The 27,788-nt window shown below is 54.9% G+C and overlaps 2 protein-coding genes across 2 annotated transcripts in view; both read left to right on the forward strand.

Moving 5' to 3' along the window:
- The window catches only part of HHIPL1 (HHIP like 1), a 30,222-nt gene extending 20,118 nt beyond the window's left edge, over positions 1–10,104 (forward strand). Inside the window, exons 7-9 of the mRNA XM_042944255.1 lie at positions 337–418; positions 3,655–3,737; positions 5,982–10,104. Coding sequence (XP_042800189.1) covers positions 337–418; positions 3,655–3,737; positions 5,982–6,517 — 701 coding nt within the window. The 3' untranslated portion in view covers positions 6,518–10,104. The remainder of the gene's footprint in view (positions 1–336; positions 419–3,654; positions 3,738–5,981) is intronic.
- Positions 10,105–12,426: 2,322 nt separating this feature from the next.
- LOC122221441 (cholesterol 24-hydroxylase) overlaps positions 12,427–27,788 on the forward strand; it is a 32,471-nt gene continuing 17,109 nt past the window's right edge. Inside the window, exons 1-5 of the mRNA XM_042940705.1 lie at positions 12,427–12,722; positions 19,857–19,937; positions 20,480–20,561; positions 26,652–26,725; positions 27,203–27,289. Of these exons, the coding sequence (XP_042796639.1) occupies positions 12,601–12,722; positions 19,857–19,937; positions 20,480–20,561; positions 26,652–26,725; positions 27,203–27,289 (446 nt within the window). The 5' untranslated portion in view covers positions 12,427–12,600. The remainder of the gene's footprint in view (positions 12,723–19,856; positions 19,938–20,479; positions 20,562–26,651; positions 26,726–27,202; positions 27,290–27,788) is intronic.

The raw sequence follows: 27,788 nt of genomic DNA on the forward strand, positions 1-27,788 counted from the left end.
AAGCAGTAAGCAGTTGGCTGGGGAGCTGGGCTGTGGCCCCTCCCTTGTGCCCAGAGGTGTGTGGTGCTGTGCCCGAAGCCAGGCGGGGAGCTGGGTCCCCAGGGAGGAGGCAAGACGGTGGGTCGGTCCCCGCAGAGCGGCCCGCAGCCCCGGAGACTGCTGTAGACTGCTCTCTTTCCCAGCCTCTGGTTCCTGCAGACCTGGAAGGCCCCTGGCACGGCTCTCTGGGGTTGGGGTCCGTGTCAGAGCCTGAGAGGAGCCGGGGGGCGGGGGTGGGGCCGGTCGGGACCGTATCCCAGGCCGTGTTGTCACTCCTTGCCTGGTTTCTCGCCCAAGGGGAGCTGTACTTCATGTCAACGGGCGTGCCGAGCGCCGCAGCGGCCCGTGGGGTTGTCTACAAAGTGATCGACCCTTCCAGGTAAGCCCCGCCCGCGGCACTGCCTGGGCTCCTGCTGTCTGCCAGGGGTCCTCGCCTCCATTGCCTTCTTTTCCTCTCTGCCACCCCCTGGGGGGGGTTGGGTATCACTCATAGCCCCATTTTTCAGAAGGGAACACTGAGACCCAGGGAAGGGAAGTGACTGGCCAAGCCCATAGTGCTGGTGAGGGGCAGACCCAGGCCTCAAAACTGGATATGCCACCTCGAATCCAGCTCTGCTCACGCCCCGACCCTGCACTTTCTCCTCTCTGACATGCCCCTCACTCCTCGGCCAGCCCACCCCCCGCGCCACCCGACAGGCCCCCAGCCCCTGACTTCCCTCTGAGATACCCTGATGCCCGCCGGTCCCCACCGCAAGGCTGCCCTCCCACCTTCCCTTGGGGAAACCAAGCCACTGGCCACTGTGTGGAACATGCTGGAGCTTTCAGAACACCTCCCTGACCCTCCCCCTGCCCGTCTCCATCTGTTTTGCTTCTGCATGGAAAGACACTGATTTGGTGCCGGGCGGTGTTCTGACTCCTTCCCCGTGAAGCTCACTGACTTCTCAGCTGCTTAGCTTGCAGGGATAGAAATCACGTAAAGTCGAGTGCCCCGGGTCCAGCCAGAGCCGGAGCTGGGGTTGGGACGAGGCAGCTGGCTCTGGAGCCCTGCCCTGACCCCTCCACTGCACAGCCCCACCCCTCGCCTCAGGCCTCACTGCCTCCAAGGATCCTTTCCCTCCAGGCTTGGTCCGGGGCTCCCCTAGGCTCTCGCCACTCAGACCCCTAATCTGTACTCTCCTCCTGGCCCTGGAGTCTCCAGGGCTAAGACTGTCGTCTTCACTATTTCAAAGTCGGCGCTGGCCCTGGGCCTGGCCTGCAGCATAGAGCGGAGACTCAGGCACGCCTGATGAATGATGGTGATCTTTCTTCAGCCCCTTCTCCGCCCTTAGAGTTTTGCTTCTCAGTCGGCCTCCATTCTGCCCCTGGGCCAGCTGCCCCCGACTGTGCCCGGCTGGTGCTCACCCCCCAGCACACAGCCTCAGGTGCTCTTGAAGCATCCGGTCACGTGTGGCAGACCCCGGCACAGACAGTCACCCTGACCTTTGAAACACGCTGGTTTTGGAAAAATCCTGAAAAACATCATCGCACTTTAAAAAAAATAATTAAAAAAAAAATTAGGGTAGGCTTAGATTTGCAGGCAAATTGCAAAGATAGTTCAGAATTTCCCACACACCCCTCGCCTGATGTCCTCTGTCGTAAACATCTTGCATCATCAGGGTCGCAGTGCATGAACCGATATTGACACATTGCTATTAATTAAAGGGTTTCTCTGGATTTCCCCTGCTGTCCTTTTTCCGCTCCAGGATCCTGTCCAGAATGCCATTTTATGCTCAGCCATCCTGTCTCCTTAGCTTCCTCTGGCCTGTGACAGCCTCCCAGACATTCCTTGTTGACCACACTTTTTTTTTTTTTTTAACACAAATCTATTCGTTCTTGATATCGTTATTAGGAAACACAGAAATACTCCCTCCTTTCTTCTCTCCTTTCCATTTGCCCCAGATCTCCTCGGGCTTTATCTGCTAGTTCCAGGACTCATGTCAACGCAAAGGAGCACACGCAAACTTTGCATTTTTCTTTGTTCGTTTTCCCTGCTTTGTATACACATCTCCACCGTGTAATACCGTTCTCCAAAGGATCGTTTTGAATGGCTGTGTAATTTGCTGTTGAGTCACTGCGCCGTAATTATCTTACCCATTCCTTGGCCATTTAGGTTATTCCCCCCCTCCTTTTTTTAAAGAGTGCTTCTCTAAGGAAATATCACATATATGGAGCATGTAATTCATACCAGAGGCTGCCTCAGACCCGTCATCTCCTTTTGCCACGCAGCGCCCTTTCCTGGTGACGGAGGGAACCCGAGGCTTAGGGAGGTCTCTTGTTCTAGATCTCCTGGAGTGGGGAGCCAGAATCAGGCTAGACGCCTTCCCTTCCCGCCCTCTCCCTCGTCCCTTTTGTGTGTCTCTGTTAGAATGCATGTCTTTCTCTGCACCCACAACGTACTGCCTAGAGGCTCCCTTGCAGAACACGGGGAATGAAGAAATCAGGAGTGGGCGAGGGGTGGCAGGGGCATCCAGCACTGCCCCGACACAACGACTGCGGCATTGGCGGGGGCGGGGGGGTAGCTCCCACCTTTAGCAGAACAGAGTTTTTGTTTTCGTTTTTGTTTTTACATGATTTCCTTAAGGAACAAAACCGTGCTGGGCCTGTCTGAAGTGTGTGGGTACTACCTGGGGTTCAGGGCAACCAGGAAACCCACCCGGTCTGCAGCTTTGAGAAGCGAGTGTGCCTGGCCGTGTGTCTTCGGGCTCCGGGTGCGGGAAGGCCCATATCCCTCCTCAGTTTCCCTCTTTGGCCAAGCCGGTCTGGAAGTCACCTCGCGTCACTTGGCCATTCACCCCTCGGGCTTTCCCCTTGTGCTGCCGGGACCCTATTGAAGTCTGGGCTCACGTGGGCCAGTCCCAGAATAGGGCCGGTCCCATTCAGAGACTCACAGATCGACAGCCAAAAGCTAATTAAAATGGAATCCCATTCCTTCCTTGTGCCCCTCGGGGATGTCAAAGGAGGCCCAATTCATAGCCTTGGCAACCCTTCTCAGACTCTTTTTTTTTTCTCCCAGTCCTCTCAAACCCCACCCTCCAGGGCCCCGGATCTCTCAGCCTCTGGTGCCAGCCCTGAGGCTCTCCCTGGCCCTTTATCTCTAGACCGCCCTTACCTTGCCCTCACATGCCGCATCACCAAAATCCAGGAGTCAGAGGGGCAGAGAGAGACCCTCCTCAAAGGCTGTGTGGCGTGGGGGCTCCGGTGGGGCTCAGGAATCGGGCTGCAGCCGCGGTTACAGAAGTGGGCTGATCACATTCCCAAGGACAGTTCATGCTCTGAATCCCAAGTGGCCCAGGAAAGCCTGAGCCGCCCGCCCCCGTGCTCTGGGAGCAGAGGCCGAGCGGGCCCTTTGCAGGATCTCTGTCCTGGGGTTGGGCTCCTAGAGCCTGGGGCACGCAGGCTGCCACGGGCCACACCGCAGGTGCCTCCACAGATGGCCCCCATTGATACTGTCCACACCTGCCTGGGCCTGGCTGCACAACCTGCCTGGCTGCAGGGGGAGAACGGGTGGCAGAGGGACATGCTCGGGGCGGGCTCCCCTGGGCGGGGAGGCACTCATGACCTCCTGTGTGTCAGCAGACGGGCACCACCCGGCACGTGCCAGATCCAGCCTTCCCGGGTGAAGGTGAGGAGCCGCCTCATCCGTTTCGTGCCCAAAGAAAGTAAGTGCCCACACGGCGAGGGAGGGAAGCTCCTGTAGCCCGTAGCGGCTGGGTGGAGGGTCCTTCCAGCTGGCCCTGGATGCCCTTCCTAGGCCCCTGTGCCTAGCACTGGGAGTGGCACACATCAGACACTCAGTTAAAGTTGGTGGAGCTCTTTAAACCCAGGTCATGGGTAAGTGGCCTCAAGGGGGCAAGGAACAGGGAGAGACGGCGGGCCCCAGGCCAGGTGCACTCAGAGCTCTTGGGGGCAGAGACCGTGGGTTGATCTGCAGGGGAGCAAGACTGGAATGAGTCATTTCAGGTGCAAGAGCCCCAGGAGAGGGGGCATTTGCCTGGGGCCGCCATAGGATGGTTCCGTTGTGACCAGCTCGGTGGAGAGGGAGGTGGGTGCAAACCCATGACCTGAGGGCCAGCCAAGGCCACGGATGATGGTCCCTGGCGTCTGGGGCCAACCGAAAGGGTATGCCTGAAGAGGGGTCTTATCCCCTGGGCCCCAGCTAGGTGGGAACACAGACCAGTGCTGCCAGACCATTCATTCTTAAGAGAAGCAGGAAAAATGCACCCATCCATCCATCCATCCACCCATCCATCCATCCATCCATCCATCCATTTGCTTACCACATACACGTGCTTCATGCTGGGGACATACCGCTGAGCAAGACAGACACAGCCCCTGCCTGCTCAGGTGGTTATATACGATCTCCCCATTTGCAAATTTGGGCAACTCTGGTTCGAAATTTAAAAAATCGCCCTGCAGGCCAAAGGAAATACTTCAGTGGGCCAAGTGTGCCCAACAGATAGATCACCAGTGGGTGGGCTGAGGGATAGGGGGGCAGGAAGAGGGGGTGTGCTCGACACCTGGCATTTGGGGGTGGCCAGCCCTGAGGAGGCGGTGCCCCCAGGAGAGGAAAGTTGGGGGAAGGAATGAGCTCAGTGTTTTGGGACGTTCATTTTAGAGGCAGCTGGTTCCAGGCCTTGGCGGGTTTTCCATTCATTCAGCAGTTTCTGGCACTTTCTACAGTTACCCATTCGGTGCTGGATGCTGGGGCCACAGGAGAAGGCAGACCGGGCCCTGTCCTGGCTGAGACCGACAGAGAAGTCACTTATGGCCCCAGGGCCTTTACAGAAGTGTGTGCCAGCTGCCATGGGGACCCAGAGCAGTGCAAGACTGGGGTGGGGGTGGGGGGTTCCTGGAGGCTGAGGGTTGGGGCCTGGAATGAAGAGGAAGGTCCGCTGGAGGTGGGGTGGGGGCGCAGTCTAGGCAGCGGGGGACCGGCAAGAGCCAAAGCAGAAGCGAGGCAGCCTGGGGGCCGGAAGTCCTTCCCTGTGGGTGGCCTGGGGGCCAGTGTGCAGGGAGGGGAGCGTCTGGCCCATGTCGCTGGGCTCCTGGCCCTGACCTGCACGTGGCCTCGAATTAAGACCCTTTCTCAGCCTTCATCTCAGCTGAGGTGGGGAGGTTTAGGGTTTGGACTGGTGGCCCTGGGATCCCTCCCCATAGTAATGGCGTAGTCTGGGAGTGCCGTCTCTCCTGGCAGCGTCTCATGGAGGGTGAGGTTCATCTCTGTGGCTGACCAGGGCCAAGTGTGAGGGCCACGTGCTGCAGGGACGCAAGGAGTCGCCGGCCTCAGCTCCCCGTGCCCCGTGTTGGGGTAGGTGGCCAGGGTACCCTGTCCCCGACCCCAGCTCTGGTCAGTGTTGGCCCCAGCCCCCAGCCAGCAGCCTGGAGGAGAGAACTTCACGTTGGAGGCCCTGCGCCCTCCAGTTCCCATCCTGCCCGTCTGCCTTAGATGAGATAGATCCTCACTTTCTTCTCATCGGTGGGCGTCAGCGTCCTCACCCCTACGCAGGAGATTGGAACCAGAAAGGGTCACTTGCGAGAAGCCCTCCCAGACACTCCTTCCCCTCCACCGGGCTCACGAGTTGACAGCGTGAGGGTCTGTCCCGCGTCCCTGCTCCCAGACTAGAGACTCCCAGAAGGCCAAGACTAGGGCAAGGGGGGGAGACCCCAGTAGCAGACTGGCATAAGCCAGCTGCCAGCTAGTGTGCACAGAATGAAGAAGCACCTCCCACCCAGCTCCAGGCTGGCACCTCCAAGAGGTACCCCACCCTCAGGGTCAGAGCGGAGGGCAGAATGAGAACATTTTCCCCTTGTGGGGGGTGGGGGGGCGGTCTGCACTCCTGGGTGGAGAGCGGGGGTGGTGTGGGCGCCGGGGTCCCTCTGACTCCACCTCTTCCTCTGCGCAGAGTTCATCCGGAGGGAGGAGAGCACCCCACGGCCCACAGCGCGTGCACCCACCAAGGCGCCCCGCCGCAGCCGCCCCACGGCCGCTCGGCCCGCGCCCACCCCGCGGCCCGCCCGGCCCACTCGGCGGCCGGGGGGCCGGAGGGGCGGCGGGCGGCGGCGGGGGCGACCGGGCACGGCTGACCCCGCGCCCTCTAACGGCGCCGTGCGCCTGGTGCGGCCCGCGGGCCTGAGTCCCGGCCGCGGGCGTGTGGAGGTGTTCGCGGGTGGCCGCTGGGGCACCGTGTGCGACGACGCCTGGGACACCAAGGCCGCCGCCGTCGTGTGCCGCCAGCTGGGCTTTGCGCACGCCGTGCGGGCCACCAAGCGCGCGGAGTTCGGCGAGGGCCACGGGCTGCCCATCCTCCTGGACGACGTGCGCTGCGCGGGCGGCGAGCGCAACCTGCTGGAGTGCACGCACGCCGCCGTGGGCACGCACAACTGCGGGCACCAGGAGGACGCGGGCGTCGTGTGCAGCCACGAGGACCCTGACCTGTAGGCGAGCACCTGCCGGCCGGCCAGGCCACCTCCTTCCCGCCGGGGCCCGGCAGGGCCCCTCCGCCCTGAGCGCGCCGGGTGCGCGCCCGAGTCTGGAGGCGGAGGGGGCCCATCTGTAACGCCGTCCTGCGGCCCCGTGTGAGGTGTGTGCGGGGCTCGTGTGCGCTCTGTGTCCCTGCCCGTGTGTCTTCTGCAGACCAGAAGCCACAGCGTGTTGGGGTCTGTGTGCTCACGGGCCCCAGGTGTTCTTTCCTTACTCCCAGACATCTCAGGCACGTGCAGGAACACAGTCGGGCCCTGGACCCTGAGCACTGAGGGCTGCTACTCTTCAAAGGCAGACATGGCCCTTGGCCGAGTTAACAGAGGCACAGCTGGCAGACCGAGGGAGGGGACCAGGCCTGTCCTGCCCAGGGCTGGAGTGGAAGGCCCTGGACCATCTGGAGCATGGCCTGAGAACCCGTGGCCCAGCAGTCAGAGGTGCCCAAGAGAACAGGAAGGCAGTGGGGCCAAGGGAAGGTATTAGACGGATGGGTCTGGGCTGACCCGTGGGCCAGGGCATCTGAGTGAGGGTCAGGCTGCCTAGGGGGAGGTGAGCACCTGGGGAGGGGGGACTGGATGACCTCTGGGAGAAGCCTTCTGGTCACCTTGGGCTTCATTGTCATGCTGGGTCTATGTGGGTGCTCTGGGGACAATGCTGGGTCCCCTGGCCCTGAGACCTGACTCTCCAGTGCTCACTGGGACAGAAGCCGCCCATCTGGCCACTCCAAGCACCACGGCCCCCAGCGAGTGAGTGAGGCATCAGGATTCTCCACTTTAAAGGCTGTATTGGGGGCGCTGGAGCCACTTCGGTCATCTCCATCCCCACACGGCTCAGTGAAATCCCAGGGACCCCCGATTCCTCCAGCGGTTCCCCCCAGGAGTCCAGAAAGACTACTGATGCTCTGTCACCCAAAGCTGTGCCAACAACGTCACTGTTTACAACCCCCTTCCTGCCTCTTCTCTCTGATCCATGCTGCCTGGGATCTGGAGGTGGGGACGGAGGAGGGGGGCTGGTGGAAGTTCCTTTGCCCATTAAGCCCCTCCCCCGCCCAGCCGCTCCATGCAGGTCTGTCAAGGCTTGTCACGTATAGTTGGGCATAGCCTCTGTTGGGGGGTGGGGGCGCAGAGAGAGCAAGCAGATGGTCCCTGGGCAGTGAGGACAGGATAGAGCCCATGTCAGGGCCTGTTGGGGCTCTGGGTGGGTCATCCCAGCCCAACCTGTCCATCCATTATCCTGAGAGTTGAGCTGGCATCAGGGGTGGTTGTGCCCAGCAGAGGAAAAGGTACAGGCAAGGCTGGGGCGCGCCTCCTGGCTGCTCCCTGACACGGAGTGCGGAATCCGGGACAGCACACGAAAGCTCAGGGTCACCTCCGGGACTCCTCATACCTCTGCCTTGAGTGGGGTTGGCAAGGGCCCTGGGCCCTGGCCGCTTGCCTGGCCCTGTTGAGCCCTGCCTGGAAACCATAGCCCCTGCTGTTGAGTGTGGCCCGTGTGCTGGGCACCATCGTCCGGATGGCACAGTATGTGTGAACTCATTTGAGCCTTTGAACGGCACTCTTCTCCTCATCATTTCACGGGTGGAGAAACTGAGGCGTACAGCCAGGGAGGGGAGGAGCCAGATGAGAGCACACGCAGCCTGGCTCTCGCACCTGCTGGTACCCTAACCGTTGCACCCTCTGGCTCCAGTGCTGCCAGGCCAGAGGGCGATGCAGCTTGGCCCAGGGGTGTTCCTGCCCGCGGTGGGCCGTCAGCCTCCTCCCACTGCCCCGCGGTGGCTGACGGGCATCTTCCCCAGTCGTGGGGACATTCCGAACAGTGCTAGGAGAGGGGAGGGCCCATGGGGACTATTCAGGCCGAACAAGCCTGGGGGGCTGAGTGTCTTAGGCCTGTCCCAGATGGGGCTGAGCTGAGACTAGAGCCCAGGGAAGCTGGGGGGCCCTCAGAGCAGGGTAGCCCCATGGCCCTCCCCAGTTGGGCAACCGGAGCTGTTTTTCCCCAAGCCTGGAATTGGGGGCGGGTGGCTCGAAGCAGCCTCTTCCTGGGGCTCCTCCACACTCTGCCCCTCCCCACCCTGTCGAGCCCCCTTTTCATTCCAAGGCCTGAAGGCCAGGATGCCACCAGGTGTGGCCTGGGAAGTGGGGTGCAGGTGACGGGGGGCATCTCCCATTGTACCTCAGCAGTGGCAGCCTGGTGCCACCATCTGGGGCTCCTGGTACCTTCCGCAAGTGGTGGAGCGGTCCAGCCCTCAGCAGGGCCCCGAGTGTCACTGTTGTTTGTGGGACAACTGGGCGCAGCCCCAGGCCCTTCCGCGCCTCTGGATGGGGTGCTGCCCCCCTCCGGTCCCCCACCTCGTGACCCCTCAAGCTCCAAACAAGGCTTAGGCTTCAGCCTGACTCCCAGCAAGGAGGTTGACACAGGCACACCACTCCTTAAGTAGTAATACGGGTGGGTGGCTGACGTTTGCTGAGCACCTACTATGTGCCAGGCACCGTTTAAAAGTTTTACTTAATATTCAGTCATTCGATCCTCATGTTAACTTTACGAGGCGGGTGTTATGGTCACCTTCCATTGTACAGATGTGGAGACCAAGGCCCAGTGAGGCTTCGTTACTTGCCAAATGTCATACGGCCAACATTAGAAACCAGGCAGTAGGGCTCTGGGGGCGGTCACGCTGCTGCCTAAAGAGCGTTGAATTCAGTGTCTCCCCCACCTCCCCTTGGCCCCTGGCATCGTGCAGATGGGGACACAAGCCCAGAGAGAGGCAGAGCCGGGTTCCGACTCCCTGTCCAGTGCTCCTTTTACTCCCCTGCCTACGGCTGGCTGCGGAGGGGGTGTTCCCAAGTGACTCTGTCCCCAGGGACTTTGCTCCTGCCTCAGAGTCCTCCTGGTCTCTGGGATAAGGGCTGACCCCAGGGGTCAAGGCTCCCTCTGTTCCCTATCAGCCTCTGCCATCACCCCCTCTCGTTGGGTCGGCAGTTAGAGTGCTCTCTCAGAACATGGTCCAGAGAGGGGCTGCTACAGCCCAAGTATCACACAGCTTAGTTCTCGAGTCCCTGGAGCCCAATGCTGCAGGGACATTCCAGGTGTGGCTGAGCACCCCTGATGGGGCTTCGTTTGTTCCTTGTTTACCTGCATCCCTCTCACAAGCCCCAGCCAGGCCAGGGCCTTCGTCTCCTGTTCAGAGGACAGCCACTTCAGACCTGCATCTCCCTCAACAATTCCCGCTGGGAAACCACTTCCTGTCTGGCGTTCTCAAACTTGAGCAGAAACACTTGTGGGGCTGGTTAAAACACAGGTTGCTGGGGTCCCATCAGAGTTCTTGACTCCGTGAATCTCAGTGGGGCTGAGCATTTGCATTGCGACCCCGGCTGATGCTGAAGCTGCTGGCTTAGGGGCCACACTTTGAGAACCACTGTCTACAGGGCTGTCCAATACTATGCAAACCATAATAGAAAATTTTCTAGTAGCCATGTTAAAAAAGCAAAACGAAATCGGTGAAGTGAATTTTAATAATATATTTTCTTTAATGCAGCATATTCAAAAATGATCATGTAACAGTTAATATAAAAATATTAATGAGATTTTTAAAGCATTTTTTATATCCAATCAACCCAGCGTCTACACACACAGAACATATTAACTTGGACTAGCCATGTTTTTTTTTTCTTTTATGTTTATTGTTTATCTTGAGAGAGAGAAAGGAGAGAGCATGTGTGTGTGGGGGGGAGGGGGGGGGGGCAGAGAGAAAGAAGAGAATCCCAAGCAGGCTCCATGCTGTTAGCACAGAGCTGGACGTGGGGCTTGATCCCACAAGCCGTGAGATCATGACCTGAGCTGAAATCAAGAGTCAAATACTCAACTGACTGAGCCACCCGGATGCCTGTGGCCTAGCCATGTTTCACGGGCTGGATTGGCACATGTGGCCCGTGGCTACCATACCGGAAAGCCCAGTCTAAACCTTCCAATGAAGGGGCAGGTGGTTGGCCACATGCTTCCAGGCAGCGCCCTCTGCTGGCAGCTTGTAGTGCTGCCTGCCCAGTGCCGTCTGAGACCCACCTGAGCTTTGGGGTGGCCTGATCACAGGAGAGCTGGGAGAATCGGATGAGATGGCAGCGGGACAGCAGTGGACTTGCTACATGGGGAGGGGACACTGTTGACTCGCCCGAGTCAGGGACAGGGGTGCTCTATTGACGGAAATGCCAGTTGAGCCATAGTCACATTAAGTCAGAGGTTACTGGTGTTGAGTGATGCACCAGAGAGTATTAACGCCCATGCCTCTCCTGAGCTCTAGCTGCACAGGCTCACAAATGTACCTTGAGGCTCTCCCTATGCCTGCCTCATGTGAGACCCCAGACTGTGCCTAGGGCAGTTTAGGACCTGGCATTGTCCTCAAAAGACAATTGTTGGGAGCCCTCCCTCCAAATTGCCCCCAACCCCTGGTGCTTTCACAGCCCAGGAGGGGCTGTATAACCTGCCCACCCCCATCCACCGCTCCAAGCAGGGCCAGCCAGCGGCTGCTTCTCACCGCCACGTGGGGGCGCGGTGGCAGGCCAACGTGTCCCAGCCCTAACCCCCTAACCGTAGACGCGTGCGGCTCCCCAGCTCCCTGCGCCAGGAGGGATGCCCAGGCTGCGGTGGTTTGGGGACAGAAATCCTGTCTCTTCTGGGTCCAGCTCTTAAACTGTGGCCCTCTTCGTCACCCTGCAGCCCACACACCCCGAAGAATTCTGTCCGTAGTGGGGGCTGTCCCTGGCTGCACCTGGCAAAGAGGTACACGGACCTTCTGTTTCCAGCCCCCCACACCTCTCCGGGACTGGCCCACGAACGAGGCAGGGGAATGTCCCGTTCTCAGGAACTCGGCAGCGTCCATCTTTGGGTGCCTCCGCCCCAGCCCATTGGAGCTTTATCGGGACCAGGAGTGTGTACACCCGGCCCTTCCCATCCCCTGCTCCCACTCTGGGTGCCCCCCCCCCCCCCGCCCCGCCAGCGTAGAAATGAGACCTAACAGCGCAAAACTGGCTGCATTTGTGTCACCCAGACGGGTGAAGACAAGTTGGTTACGTAAACGGGAGGGAAGTTTCGGTTATTACTTCAGAAATACCCTTTGGCTACGGCAGGCACATTTCTCGCTTTCCCTCGAGGGGCCACCTTGCGCACCTAGACTTTCACGCACTCCAACTCGGGCTCCTTCGGACTGGGGTCAGCGCCTCCGACTTGGCTTTTCCTGGAGGCGCCAAGACGCAGGGAGAGCAGACTCTGGTCCAGCTGTGCGCTCTTCAGTCGCTGACACAGCTTCCCCGTGTCCCCGGGGTCCTCGCCACCTGCCCCGTGGCCCCGAGAGGAGACCAGGGACGCTAGGCGTGGACCCGCCAGGCAGGCGGAGCCAGCTTGTGGGGGTTGGGGGTTCCAGAGAGAGGTTTTGGGAACAGTCGGCGCAATACGGACGTTTGGAGTCTGGGATGGGGTTCCCAGGGAGGTTTCAGGGAGAAGGAAAGGGGCCTAGGACCGCGCGCAGAGAACGCGTTTATTTGCAGGCGCCCTAGGGGGCGGAAACAGCCAGCTGGACCTTGCTCTACCGCCGGGGCAGGAAGCGCGGAGGAAACGGGGTTGCCAAGGACAACGCGTTCTGGGCGGAGCTGCTGCTAGGATAGAGCTTGAGGAGCTGGGGGCGGGGCCTGGGGAGGAGGGGGGGGGGAGAGGGCGGAGCGTGGGGGACTGAGCCAGAAGCGGCATTGTGATTGGAGAAGATCTCATGTTCTGGGCGGGGCCTGAGCGCGGGGGGGCGGTGTTGAGGTTGGGGCGGAGCTAGGGGCGGGGCGGGGGCGGGCGCCGAGAGCTGGAGCGGGTGGCGGAGACGTGGTTGGCCGGGACGGAGAGCCCTGGGAGGGGTCGAGCCGGCAGGGGCGGAGCCGAGAGGGAGTGGGCGGTGCTGGGTCGCGCCGGGCCTGGGGCCGAGGCGGCGCGGCGCTGACAGCTGAGTCGGCTCGCGGCCTCCCGCCCCCTCGGTGCCCGGCCCCGACCCAGGCCTGGCCTGCCCGGGAGCCATGAGCCCCGGGCTGCTGCTGCTGCTCGGCAGCGCCGTCCTGGTTGCCTTCGGCCTCTTCTGCACCTTCGTGCACCGCGCTCGCAGCCGCTACGAGCACATCCCCGGGCCGCCGAGGCCCAGGTGAGCGGGGGGTGGGGGCGGGGGCCTGGATGGGGCGCTCGAATGGGGGGCCGGGGGGCCGCGTCCAAGCCGGCGTCGGGGCCGGGGGTCCAGCCTCGCCGTTGCGCGTGGCCGCTTGGAGACGGCGGCCGGGAGAGGGGCGCTAACTATTCTTAGTAACAAATTACTCACAGCCGCAGCAGCTGGTCCGCGCCCACCGCGCTCTGCTGGGCCCCACAAACGTGATGGCAGCGACAACCCTGTTAGGTAGGCGCTATTGTTACCCCATCGTTCAGACGAGGAGACTGAGGCGCGCAGAGGCAAAGTCATCTGCCCAAGGTCACACAGTTGGTAAGCCTAGATTGAAACCCAGGTCAGCCTTGGCTCTAAAGTGAGCCCTCGTAACTTTGGGACTTTGAATGGGGTCACTCAACCTGAATTGGATCACGTTATACTTGGGTCACATTACCCTTGGTATTTCTGTCCTGGTACATGCTTTTTGCTTCTCCTTAGTACTTCCATTCCATCCTTGTCCCCCACCCCCACCCCAACATACCTCCTCCCACCAGAAGCTTACCTTTCTGAAGCCTAAATCAAATGTGTCATTCCTCTGCTCCAAAAGCTTCCCATCACTGTAGAAGGAAATCGAATTCTAAATTAAGTCCACTCTATGGCCTGCAAGGCCCCTGCTGAGCTCTTAGAACCCACTCTGTACTGTTCTCATCCCCCCCTTTGCTTGCTCACTGCTGCCCCCAGTCTTTCTGCAACCCCCCTCCTGCAGCTGATTTCTCCTCCAGGGTCTTGCTGGAGACCATCCACCACCCTGTGTAAAGCCCACCTAGCCCCGAACTTCTTATGTGGCCATCTCCCCCGAAGTTGCCTTCTGTTCACTTGTTGACTGTCTGCTCACCTGTTGACTGTGTCTGTCTCCCCCCTTTAGAATGTGAGCCCTAGGAGGGCAGGGTACTGTGTGTTCCCTTGTGTATGCCCGGCTCCTGGCACTTTGCAGATGCTCAATAAATACTTGCTGAATGAATGAACAATGGTATTAGATACACTTTTTAAAACCTCAAGACATGAACATTCTGGAAGGTGTCCACCTCCAGCACAAGCCAGATGACCTGGCATTAGAAGCCCGAATTCCTGTTTGGTGGGTTCGGGAAAGATCTCTATGGCTGGTGACACAGGGAAGCGATATTTCTCCCTGCTGGCTGGCTGTCTTTCCAGGTGCCCTCACCCACCTCTGGTTCTTCCTTTTCCCATGCTTAGCAGCTCTGTCTTCCAAGCCACCCAGATGCTTCTTCCCCTCACCTTCCAGATGTGGCTCGAATGCTAACTCCTCAGGGAGGTCCCACCTGCTTCCATGCCCGAATATATTATGTTCACTTTGTAAACTCTATGTCATTGGAACTATGACATTGGAATAGTTGTTGGGCAACTATTTGTGCAACCTCTTGTTAAGTGTCTGTCTCTCCCATAAGCCCGTGTCTGTCTTGTTCACTGCCATGTCCCTGACACCTTAGCACAGCAGCAACTGGTACATATGCATATGGATACTCGGTGAACAGAGAGTCAAAGTGGATGGTGGAAATCACCTACAAGTCCTGTTAGGGACGCGGTCACCCTTTCAAGTTTTCCCAGTCGGCCATCGACAGCTTGGGATTGAATGAGCTTTGTGTTTGTTCTGCTGGGTCTCGTGATGATTTGGTCTTCACGTAAACCCCAGTGCTTCAAGCACTGCAGACCTGGTCTGGTCTCTTTGTCTTGAGAAGGCAGAACTGAAATCACGCCCCTCTCTGCCCCTCTCCCATATATTTTTTCTTAATTGCGTTTTCAAAATAAAACTGTGCCCTAAAATTTACCCCTTTAAAGTGTACAATCAGTACTTTTGGGGATAGTGACGGAGTTGTGCAGTCTTAACCACTGGTTCCGGAACATTTTTATCACCCTGGATAGAGACCCAATACCCCTTAGGTGTCACTCCTCACCTCCCCCCACTCCTCACCCCCACCTCCAACCCCAGGCAACCACGAATCTGTTTTCTGTCTCCAGATTTGCCTGCTCTGGACATTTCATATAAATGGAATCGTACGATATGTGGCCTTTTGTGTCTGCCTTCTTTCATTTAGCACAATGTTTTCAAGGTTTATCCATGTAGTAGCCCGTGTCCGTATTTCTCTCCTTTTTATGCCTGAATTCTCCCCTGAATCCTACACTGCAGAATCTACGTGTGACCTACAGGTGCCTGTGGGTGGGTGGAGGAGTAGGAGGAGGTTAATTACATAATATTTAATTATATAATTATAGTTGGGCTCTTTATTCTGAGGAGGTGAACTGAATGATACATATGCAGAAAGATTTTGGATTAACAGTTGTCTGGTGGTCACATCTAAGAGTGCACTAAATGAGAGTTCTGGAACCCTTTCTGGCACAGATCAGATGCTTTTGTATTCAGCGCCTGGATCCTCAAACCATGACCGGCAACACCATGGTTGGCCGAGAAGGGTACATGTCGAGTCTCTGGTGGTAACATTTGCCCCTTGGTGCTTCTAGGCTTTGCCAGCTTTCAGGCAAGGATCCCTCTGCCTTCCAAGGGGCAGCTGCTATGCTTCCCCACCCCCCACCCATCCGCCTCCTTATTCGGCGGGAGTCACCGGGCTGCCCTCTCCTCCAGGATGCCCTCCCGGAGTTCCCCACAGACAACATCCTACTGCCACCATCCGTGTAACAGCCGAAAACTCCGACCCCACGTTCAGATCCCACACAGACACTTGTGGCTTCTTCATTTCTCTGTTGCTGTTCCCAACTTTCCCATCAACCCCCCGCGCTCCTGGTAGCGTGGGATGAATGTAAACTTGGCAACAAAAAGTCTCGCCCTTCCAGGTTTTCTTTATTTTAGAACGGTTTTTCCAGTATGACTCCTGGCTGGCACGGGTTTCCTCCTCTGCTCCCTACTTGTCAAGTTGCCAGAGGTGAGGTCTGTTCAATAAATTGCCCCATGGTTCCTGGCGATGGTGGAGACCCCTTGCCGGCTCTGTCGGGCAGTGCATCCAATTGGAGCCATCGTCGCCCCATTCCACTGGCGCGAGGCAGCCATGGCCCGTCACCCTCACTCCCGGCAGTGGCCCCCATCCGCACCCCAAGCTGTCATGTGGCTCCCTTCATCCCTGTGGCTGGCCTCACCGTGGGCTGTCCAGATGACCTCTTCTCCCTTATTATCCAAGACGTTCTCTGTGCTCAGGGAACCTTGATTCCCACTGTGCCAACCGCAGCATTATAGGAAAGGGCATGTGCCAGGGACCGGGCAGGGGAGGGGGGTTTTCACCCTCCTCTCTCTCCCTGGACTGCTCTGTCTTACCGCGTCTACCGACAGGGACATGCCAGGTGGACTTCTCTCAGCCCCCCACCCCAGTCGCAGCATTCCACCATCCCCCAATTCTACCATCCCCTACCTGTTTGTTTCCAACGCCCGGTCTTCCGGCTCTGCCTTTCCCTCCCCGGTGTCCCCCTGCAGGAACGGGAAGGAATGGGTTTTAGTCCCCTTTCTTGCCGGGCACTGGGAACCTCACGCCTCTCTGTCGCCTTGGCCCTCTTGAGGTGTCACTCACCTTCTTCCCCAAGTGGCATTGGGCCCCAGCGTTGAAGGCGGAGGCTCTCAGGCAGGCCTGGTGGGGTGGAGAGGGTCTATCACTCAGGTGTTCAAAACAGAACATCCTCCCCAAGTGCACAGCTACGGCAGTGGCCACGGTTACTAGGTTATTCTGGAAACACAGCCAGGCGCGCGTGATGTCCACAGGCCATCTTTCTGCAGGTGGGGCATTGTAAGTTCAAAGCCACTCACCCTGAGTGGGCCTCAGCTGCCGGGCGGCCACACTGCCCTCCTTCCTCCCGCATCTGCCCGCCCACTCTTGACGCGTTCTCGCTTCTCCTCAGGCCCCGCCACCTCCCCCTCTGTCCCCACTCTCAGGCTTGATTCCTACCTCCTACCTCCCTGGGTAAATGGAACAGCCTGAGAGAACTTCCTTCCGGGGCTCTGCCACCACAGCCTCCCCCTTCCCTGTACCGGGGCCCACACGCCCTTCCCACTGGGACCTAGGTGCTCCCGGCCAAGGAGAGCCGTCCTCTGGGTTCAGCGACCCTGCCCAGGGGCTCCTTCTCTCCCATGTCATCAGTTTTCCTTCTCTCCAGCATCATTCCCATTTTTATATAACATGTTGTAAAAGAACAACCACCCTTCTCTTCCCTTCTCATTCCCTCCAGCTGCCGCCCCCTTGTCTCTGCGCCCCCTCAACAGTCCCCCTGAGAAGCCTGTTTTGGGTCCCCATCCCTCCCTCCCCTCCTGTCTTGGGCCCAACACCCCATCGGGCTCTGGCACCCACCTCTCCCGAGCAGCCCACCCTGCTTTGACCAAAGTCCCAGTGATCTCCCTGTAGCTACACACACACAAACACACACACACACACACACACACACACGGTGGCCCTTCAGTCCTCCCTCGTCTTGCCTGACCCTGGACAAGTCCCTCCCTTGTCCCCTTGGCCTGCTTTCTTCGCAGGCTGCCCGCTCCACTCCCCCTCGGCTCTCCTCTGGTGTCTTCTGTTCAGTCTCCCTGGCTGGTTGTCCCTTTGCTGCCTGGCTCAGTCCTCGGGTCCCTTCTCTGTCTACACTCACCCCCTTGTGGTCTAATCCAGCTGCTGGGCTGTAAGGGCTGCCTCTCAGCTGAGGACTGTCACATTTACATCTCTGGCCTTGGCTCCAAGCATTTCCTCACACCCCGCCCTTGGTGCTTTCCTCTGCAAACCTGCCAGGTTCAAAGCCGGATTTAGTCCGCTTGTCTCAGGTTGGTTCCCAGACATTGATCCTGAGGCAAGAATTGAAACGGGGGCCCCTGGGTGACTCAGTCGGTTGAGCGTCCGACTTTGACTCGGGTCATGATCTCGCGGTTCGTGGGTTCGAGCCCCGTGTGGGGCTCTGCACTGATGGTATGGAGCCTGCTTGGGATTCTGTCTTTCCCTCTCTCTCTGCCCCTCCCCGGCTCATGCTCTGTCTTTCTCGCTCTAAAAAAAAAAAAGAGAGAAAAAACAAAGAAATGTAAGTGGTTTGGGGGGGTTGGGTGGTGATCCCTGTGGGAGTTGGGAATGCAGAGAGAGAGGAGGTCAATAAAAAAGGCCAATAAAGCAAATTACCTCTGGGGGGCCAGTGAGCTGCAACCCCCTGGGGGAGCGCTGAGAGCCGACCCCACCAAGGTGCAGGGCGCAAGGTCATTGGTGGGGGGCCGCTCTGGGGGTGTTGAGCTGGAACTCCTGGCCCGTCCTTCCTGCAGGCAGAGCCGGGAGCCCCAGGCAGTGTCTCCATGCTGCCCCCCAAAACCGTCCTGGCTGCATGGACGAGGGCAGAGGCGGGCACGATGCGGTCTGCTGCCCCGCAACCAGCCCCTCTTTGGTCCTTCCCACCTTAGGACACGGCAGCTCCATTCGTCCTTCCAAGGATCAGGCCAGAAGCCTTGGGGCAGCCTGACACCACCCTCCCACCCTCGTCCACACCCCCAGCAAGACTGCTTGGCTCCTCCTCCAACCTGCCCTGGGAACCCGGCTTCTCACTGGTCTGTGCCCTATGCCCTCCCCCAGCCCCATGCTGGTGCCCCTGCCTCCACTCCTGCCTCCCACCCGCCCAGCACAGCAGCTGTGAGAGGGAGCCATTGAAAACGCGTCAGACCCTGTCTCTGCTCTGCTCAAGACCCTCCGGTGGCCCTCTGCTTTTCAAGGTCAGAGCAGTGTTGACACCAGCCCGCAAGGCCCTTGGCGATCTGCCCCCTCCCTTGGTGACCCCATCCTGTACCACATCTCCCTCACTCTACTCCAGCCACGACACCCTCTCACTGTTCCTTGAACTTACCACGCACATTCCTACCTTAGGATCTTTGCACCTGCTATCTCCTTTGCTGGAATGCTCTTCCCCCAGGTACCTGGGTAGGCTAGTCCTTCATTTATTGCAGCTCACGTTTACCTTCTTTTTTTATAAAAATTTTTTTTCGTGTTTATTCAATTTTTGAGAGAGAGAGCGAGAGAACGCATGCAAGTCGGGGAGGGGCAGAGAGAAAGGGAGACAGAATCTGAAGCAGGCTCCAGGCTCTGAGCTGTCAGCACAGAGCCCGACGCGGTGCTCGAACCCACGAACCGCGAGATCATAACCTGAGTGGGATGCTTAACTGACTGAGCCACCCAAGCGTCCCATGTTACCTTCTTAAAGGGCCATTCCCGACCTGCCTGTAGAAAATGGCATCACATACTCCTATCCCCAGCTCTGATTACCTCCCCCTCTGATTTTTCCATCACTCTCCTTCTTTTCTTTTCTTTTCTTTTCTTTTCTTTTCTTTTCTTTTCTTTTCCTTTCCTTTCCTTTCTTTTCTTTCCTTCTCCTTCTCCTTCTCCTTCTCCTTCTCCTTCTCCTTCTCCTTCTTCTTCTTCTTTGTTAATTCACTCTCTATCTCCAGTCGGGTGAGTTCCCCGACTCAGAAAGCCCCACCTGTAGTTTCTGTCACCCGTTCTGGATGGGGTCGTGAGTGAGCTTGACTGGAATAAGCCGTGCAGGAGACAGGAAGCACCTGTCAAACGTGCCACCAGGTGACGCCAGATAGACTCGTTGACATTCTGTTGATCACCCACCCACGGCGGACTTAGCGTGACCAAACCATCCCCTGGTGAGAAGGACCGCGGGATGCCTTGGTGCCAGCCGCGCAGCCGTGGACAGGTGACCACCTCTCCAGCCTCAGCTGCCCTATCTGTAAGCCAGGTTAACAATAGACCTACCTCCAGGCAGTGGGGGGAGGACAGATGGAATGAGGCCCAGCATGGCGCCCAGCATGTACGTAGTCAGTGTTCAGGGGATGTCTCCAGGTAATTCGGCACAGCACTATGGGACCCTTTCCACACGCCAGCCCCTCCCCTCCACACCAGGGAACCCGCCAGACCTGTATTTGCATCCTGCCTGCATTCTTACACTGGGTGCCCTGAGCCAGTGCCGTGCCTCCTCGGGCCTCAGCCGTCCCATCTGCAAAGTGGGCCTAATAAGGCCGCCCTCACAGGGTCCTGTGGGGGAAGGGAGCACTCTTTAATGGTGACTTCGGGTGATCTTAATGTTTCCCGTTTCTTCTAGTTTCCTTCTAGGACACCTCCCCTACTTTTGGAAAAAGGATGAGGTTTGTGGCCGCATGCTCCAAGATGTGTTTTTGGATTGGTGGGTCCTAATTGTCATTTGTTGCCCTTACTCCAGCCCAGGTCCCTCATGGGGCAGCCCCACCCCTTCCCCAGGCCAGCACACACACTCCCGCCTCCCCGGCCAGGTCGCTCCCACCCCCGAAGTCCCTCCCCTGAGCGGGGAGGCAGAGGAGGCTGGTTCAGAAGGCAACCTCTGCCTTTGGCAGCTGTGTGACCTGAGACCAGACATCAGAAACTCTGAGCCTCAGTGTCCCTGTCTGTAAGCTGGGTGGGGGGCGTGACTCAACAACAGTCCTTGTACGTGGTGGTGCTTCGCACTCTCCAAAGCATTTCAAAGACACGCTATCGCTTGATTCCCAGCAAAATCTTTTGGGTCAAAGGAGGAGCGTAGCAACCCTATTTCATGGGTTTGAAAACTGAGACCCAGTGGGGGATGTGGCTCGGCAGTGAGTCCGTGTTAAGCCCCTCCTGGGATGGGACACCCTGACCCTCCCACTGGGTGGTGATGATATTCACATCTCCGGTCGTTGACAGCCTCCTTTGGGTCATTTTGGTTTCCAGGGCTAAGAAGTACGGACCTGTCGTGCGGGTCAACGTCTTCCACAAAACCTCAGTCATCGTCACGAGCCCCGAGTCGGTCAAGGTAGGAAGCAGAGAAGTTTCTATGGGGAGAGCCCTTCCCTTCCCTTCCCTGGGTTGGGGGCACAAAACTCGACCCCAGAGGCTGTAAGAGAAATGTCCCAGAGGCACCAGCACTCGGGCTCATTTCCCAAGGATCCAAAAGTCAGTGGCATCTTTCTCTCTGAACACCCACCATTTGGAAGTTTTGCCCAAGTGATGTGCACACGTTTAGCTAGCTCACCCCTCTTAGCCTTGGTTCCTTCATCTTCGAGGTGGGATCATAACCCCTCTGTCTCAGGGCTACCATGAGATTTCAATATCAATTGATTCATTTAACAAATGTTTATATCAACACATATTTATTTAACAAGCAAAGGGGCAAAAGATACTTAAACAGGTACTTCTTTACTTCCCGATTATGAACCCATTTAATCCTCCCGGGGGTAGAGACTGTTATCAGTCCCCATTTTAGAGATCAGGAAACTGACACGGTCAGCACTGATTGGTCTGGACTATGTGGAGGGCAGTGCCTGTGATTTGGGGACTAAGAATGGCCCTCAGATCGTTTACCTTGGACTTGGCTGATGTGGGCTCAAGTCTGGGCTCTGTTGCCACTCTGGGCCTCAGTTTCCTCATCTGTAAAATAGGGATGATGGCGAAATAGCCAGGTGGCAAAATAGCATGTTTGAGCCATCTAGCCCATGCCTGGCACACAGCAGTTGCTCAATAAATGATGGTGCTCTTTTTCTCACAGTGGGTACTCAGCAGAGTGAGCCTTGGCATGACAGGGAGAAGATACAACTTAGGGTCCAAATCAGGAGAAAAGCCGAACAACCATGGTGTCTCTAAAAGGATGTAACACATACTTTTTTTGTAAAGCTTAATTTCAAGTGTAGACACAGTTTAAGATTTTTAGGGGCACCTGGGTCTCTCAGTCGGTTAAGCATCTGACTTGTGGGGTCACAATCTCACAGTTCGTGGGTTCGAGCCCCACGTCAGGCTCTGTGCTGACAGCTCGGAGCCTAGAACCTGTTTTGGATTCTGTGGCTCCCTCTCTCTCTGCCCCTCTCCTGCTCTCTCTCTCTCTCTCTCTCTCCAAAATAATAAATAAACATTAAAAAATTTTTTTAGGATTTTTAAAGCATGCTACCAAAAGCCATACACAAAGACCTTCATGACGCTCAATGAGAAAAGTTGAACAATATATATTAAAATGATGCATTGCATGGATTAATTTTCAAGTGTTAAACCAACCTTGCATTCCAGCTCTCATGATACAATTTGCTCATCTTCTGCTAAGAGTTTTTGTTTTTATACTTGTCTGGTTTGGGGATCAGATTAATAGGCTTCACAAGATGAGTTGGGAAATGTCCCCTCTCCTCTATTTTCTGAAGGAGTTTCTATGGGGTGGTGTTATTCCTTCCTTTAATGTTTAATAGGATTCACCAGTGAAGCTATCTGGGCCTGGCATTTTCTTTGATGGAAGTGCTTTTTGTTTTGTTTTAATTACTCAATGTATTTAATTGATTTATGGCCATTCAGAGTTGCTATTTTTCTTGGGTTTGGTAATTTATGTCTTTATGTATGTATGTATGTATGTATGTATTTAGAGACAGAGACAGCTCAAGTTGGGGAGGGACAGAGAGAGAGGGAGAGAGAGAGAATCCCAGACAGGTTCTGTGATGTCAGTGCAAAGCCAGATGAGGGGCTTAAACCCACAAAGCTGTGAGATCATGGCCTGAGCCGAACCCATCCAGGCGCCCCTATAATTTGTGTCTTTCAAGGAATTTGCCCATTTCATCTAATTAAAATTGTTGGTATCAAGTTGTCCATAATATTTATTGATTTCCTTTTTCATGTCTCCTGGATCTGTGGTGATATCCCTTCTTTCATTCCTGCAAATAATTTGGGCTTTCTTTTATTTTCTTAATCAAGCTAGCAAAAGGTTTATCAATTTTATTTATCTTTTCAAAGAACCAGATTTTGGGTTTATTGCAATTCTCCATTGTTTGTCCATTTTCTACTTTATTGATTTCTGCTCTTTATTATTTCCTTCCTCTATTCGTTTAGGGTTTAATTTATTCTTGTTCAAATTTTTAAGGTGGGAGTTTAGAAAATTGATTTTAGACCTGTTTCTTTTCTAATATAAGCATTTAAATCTATACATTTCCTTGTAAATACTACTTTAGGGACAAATGTACCACACATTTCAATATGTCGTGCTTCTTTTTTCATTCAGTTCAAAATATTTTCTAACTTCCCTTGTGATTTCTTCTTTGAATCAGGGATTATTTATATGCATATTGTTCACTTTCTAAATATTATGGTATTTACAAATATCTTTCTGTTATTGATTTCTAATTTCATTCTGTAAGGGCAGATGAAATACTTTTCATGATTTCAATCCACATAAAAAAATTGAAGCTTGGGGGTGCCTGGGTGGCTCAGTTGGCTAAGCGGCCGACTTCGGCTCGGGTCATGATCTCGCGGTCCATGAGTTCGAGCCCCGCGTCGGGCTCTGTGCTGACAGCTCAGAGCCTGGAGCCTGTTTCAGATTCTGTGTCTCCCTCTCTCTGACCCTCCCCTGTTCATGCCCTGTCTCTCCCTGTCTCAAAAATAAAATAAAATGTTAAAAAATTTTTTAAAAAAAATTGAAGCTTGTTTGATGACCTGGCACATGGTCTATCTTGGTGAATGTCCAGGAGTACTTCAAAAGAATGAATATTCTGTAGTTGTTGAATGGAATATTTCAGAAATGTCAACTAGATCAAGTTGGCTGATAGTGTTATTCGAATCTTTTAAGTCCTCACTAATTTTCTGCATACTTGTTCTAGCAATTATTTTGAGAGGAATGTCGAACTCTCCAACCACAATCATGGGTTTTTCTATTTCTACTTTAGGTTGTACCGATTTTGCTTCATGTATTTTGAAGTTCTGTTATTAGGTGTGTGCACACTTAGGATTAATATGTCTTTGTGATGAATTGTGTGATTTATTTTTAGAAATGTCCCCTTTATCCTTGGTAATATTCCATTTCCTGAAGGATATTTTGTCTGGTGTTAATATAGCCACTCCAGCTATCTTCTGCTTAGTGTTGCTTGGTATATCTTTTTACCATCCTTTTACTTTTAACCTATCTGGGTTTTTAGATTTAAAGTGGGTTTCCTATAGACAGCATATAGTCTGGTCTGGTTGCTTTATACTGTCTGACAATCTCTGCCTTTTAACTGGAGTGCTTAGGTCATTTACGTTGAATGTAATTATTGATACGGTTGGGTTTAAATCTACCACGTGGCTGTTTTTCCTCTGTCCTGTTGTTCGTTCCCCTCTCTGCCTTTCCCGCCTTCTTTTGGATTGAGTATGTTTTAGTATTCCACTTTATCTCCACTATTTGATTATTGGCTCTCTTTCTTTCTCTCTTAGTGGTTGTCCTAGGGTTTATAGTATAATCTTCAACTTATATCAATCTACTATTTTATCTCTGTCTGGTTTTAAGGTTTTCTCTTTATCACTGGTTTCAGAAATTTGATTATGATCTGCCTTTATGTACTTTTTCTTGTTGTTAATTCTATGTAGGAGTCTTTGCACTTCCTGGATATGTGGGTTCCTTGACCACGTTTGCAATACTTATAATAAATGTGTTAAAGTTCTTTTCTGCAAATTCCGTCATCTCTATTATTTCTGAGCCTGGTTATAGGTAGATCTTTCTGCTCTTTGACGTGTCTAGTGATTTTATGTTGGCCCCTGGACATTGTGAATTGTACACTGTTGAGTTCTCAGTTTTGTTTTATTCCTTTAAAGAGTGCTGGAATTCATTCTGGCAGATGGTAAAGTTATTTGTGTAGATCAGTCTGATCCTTTCCAGGTTTGCTTTGAGGCTTTTGTAGGGTTGATTTAGGGTCGGCTTTTACTCTAGAGCTAGTTTAGCCTCACTACCAAGGAGTGACTCTTTCTTCTGGGGGCTGCTAATAAAGGGCTTATGTCTGAAGTTTACCTCTGGTCAGTGGGAACTTGAAAAGTTCTTGGCCTGTGTAAGCTCTGAGAACTGTTCAGCCTGTAGTTACTTGGTAATTCTCCTTGTCCCAAAAGTTGTTTTTAACTCAGCCTTGTGTCCACGGTGCATGTACACAGGCTGGTATTCATCCGAAGATGTAGGGGATCCCTATGCAGATTTCTGCACAGGAGCTCTTTCTCTACATGGCTCCCTCCCCTCAGGTCCTCTGCCATACAAGTTCTAGACTCCTTTTGTATGTCTGGACTCTGATCTGTCTCATCAAATTGGAAAGCCTACGGGGCTATATTTGAGTTTCATCTTTTACTGCCTTTATCCTGAAATTGCAGAAAGGTAGAGTAATCTTCGGTCATAGGTCTCATATCTTTTTTTTTTTTTTCCTTTTCCTTCTTTTATTATTCACAATCCTGCACTTCCTGTTGCTCAGTGTCTGAAAACAGACATTTCATGCGTTATGCCTATTTTTCTGATTACTTATGGCAGGAGGATAAGTCCCCAGCAGTTATCCCTTAGTGGGCAGAAGTGTGCTGCCAGTGTGGACAGCAGAGAAGGTGCTGGGGGTGCCCCCATGCACTCCTCACATCCCAGAGCCCAGCTCACTGGGCCTTCAAAGGATCCCCAGCCCCAGGGACAACAGGCATGGGGACCCTTGACTTTGGGGGCACCTGATTAGAGCCTGTGTTGAGGCTGCTGTGCCTCAGTGTGGGGACTCCTCACTTTAGGTTGGGAGGGTTGGTCCAGACCTTGGACAATTTAGGAATGTTTGAGAGGGACCTGGGAGGTGGGTCTTTACTGCCATGGGGATGGGGCCTGCAGGCATGGGTAATGAGGAAAGTTCGTTTACAAATGACAGTGTTTGGGTGGGGGTGGGGTTCTCAGGATGTGGCTCATGCCCCAAGGTCAGCCATTTTGGGGGGTACCTTTTAGCTGAAAAATTAATATTAGATCCCTGAGCTAAGCTCCCAGATACCAGAAGCCCCTGGATTAATGTACAGTGGAGATACCATCTTCCTGGTTCCCAGTGCCCACAGGATGAAGCTCAGGGCGCCAGGAGGCAGGCCTCCGGGATTCAGCCCCCACTCATGCCCCTCCCTACCTCTCATTCTGCCTGAATGCAGCAAGTGGCCTGGGCTTCCCCTGCCTGGATCACAGCCTTCTCTTCCCTCTCTGCCATGGCAAATTGCTGGGATTCAAATCCTATTTCCACCATTCACCGTGTGTGTGACCTTGGGCTAGTTTTAAATCTCAGTTTCTCCATCATATGTAAGATGAGCATAAACACAGCACCCACATCTTAGGATTGACCGAGCACTAAATGAGCTACGGGTGCTGTTGTGCACCTGACATTTACGGGGCACATGGTGTGTGCCAGGCACTTTTCTCAGCACTTTTCACGTAGAACAAATTTACCCTTTGCAGCAACCTCCCCAGAGTAACTTGCCTGTGGTCATGAAGTGAGTCCAGGGCAAAGCCAAGATGGTGAGCCCGGATCCAAATTCAAGCCAGCTGACTCCACGGCCTGAGCTGTTAACCCCTGGGCTATGCTGGCTCAAGAGCTGTCAGCTAATGTTATTATTGCTACCATCCAGCTTGTGGCGAGGCAAGTTGGTCCTTCCTCCAGGAAGCCTTCCTTGGCTTCCATGGCTGTGTTGGCACTAACAACCCCTGAACCTGTGCCAAGTGTCTCTCCTGTGTCCCAGAAGCCCTCCCTCTGGGCTTCTCCCCTTCCCTATTCTGGTTTCAGAGCAGCACCTGCATTTTCTTGTTCTCACTGCTTTAGAAGGTGGTGCGGTACAAGATCTGTGCATGGGCATGGAAATGAGGACCCCCCACAACGCCACTCCAGCTGAGTGGCCACAGGAATATCACTTCACCCCTCTCTGCCCCACTTTCCTCACCCCCAAGCAAGATGCTATTGCTTGAAGACAGGCCTTCTGGAAGGTTAGGTGGGATTGCACGGAATGAGGTGTTCACACCACAGCTGGCACCCAGTCAGTGGTGATTGTTGGGGCGTGTTTCACAAGAGTCCAGAAAACTGCTGAATCCTTTGCTTCGTCTCATGGGTACATGAGCTCACGTTGGTTTTTTGGGGATGTTTAGAAGTTCCTGATGTCAACCAAGTACAACAAGGACTCCAAGATGTACCACGCAATCCAGACCGTGTTTGGTGAGAGGTAAGGCATGTGGAGGGGCTGGGGGAGAGGCCAGGAATGCCTCTGGCTGCAAGCAGACAGCCCATGGGGCCCAGGGCATTGGGTGTAGCATGAAGACCAAGGCCCTGGCTATCAGTCACACCACAGGTGCCCCATAAATGGTGGCTGCTGCTCTCGTCATTATCACCTCCCTTCTCCTCTTTCCCCTGTGGCTAGCAGGCGGGAGTGTGGGGGTTGCAAGGTTGGTGCACATGATCACCCCCATTTCTTTTGTATTTCTTTTATTTTTTATTTTTGGTAAAATTCACAAAATTCTTCATTTTAACCGCATTGGAGTTACACTTCAGTGGCATTTGGTCCATTCACAGTGTGGTGTAACCATCACCACTGTGTAGTTCCGGAATATTTCCATCATCCCCAAAGCTGACCCTGTCCCCGTCAAGCCATCGGTCCCCCTGTCCCTTCCTGTTTCTCACATCAAGCATTTGTCTCCCCCAGACTGTTTGGCCAAGGTTTGGTGTCAGAATGTGACTATGAGCGCTGGCACAAGCAACGCAGGGTCATGGACTTGGCCTTCAGCCGCAGGTGAGTGTATCCAAGATGGCGGGTCTTGGGAAGAGAGAGGTCTTCACCGGAGGGGGCCTCGCCCAGGCTGAAGGTAGAGGGGAGAGCCAGGCGGGCTGCTGGGGGGACAAGGGGCTAGCCATCAAGGGCTGAGTAACACTGATGCCTGGGGATGGGGTCTTTTTCCCCCAAGAACTTCCCTGCTCAGACCTCATCACTCCTCCTCTGGCTTTTTATTTTCCTTATTAGCGTTCTCATTGTTAGTAACATTTCATTTTTTAAATAACTATTTATTTATTTATTTATTTATTTATTTATTTATTTATTTTTGAGAGAGAGAGAGTATGATATGAGTGGGGGAGGGGCAGAGAGTGAGGGAGACAGAGGATCTGAAGTGGGCTCCCTGCTGACACAGCCCCCATATGGGGCTCAAACTCACAAACTGCAAGATCGTGACCTGAGCCAAAATCAGATGTTCAACTGACTGAGCCACACAGGTGCCCCTAAATAACTTTTATTG

The sequence above is a fragment of the Panthera leo genome, chromosome B3 (assembly GCF_018350215.1).
Source record: "Panthera leo isolate Ple1 chromosome B3, P.leo_Ple1_pat1.1, whole genome shotgun sequence".
Taxonomy (NCBI): domain Eukaryota; kingdom Metazoa; phylum Chordata; class Mammalia; order Carnivora; family Felidae; genus Panthera; species Panthera leo.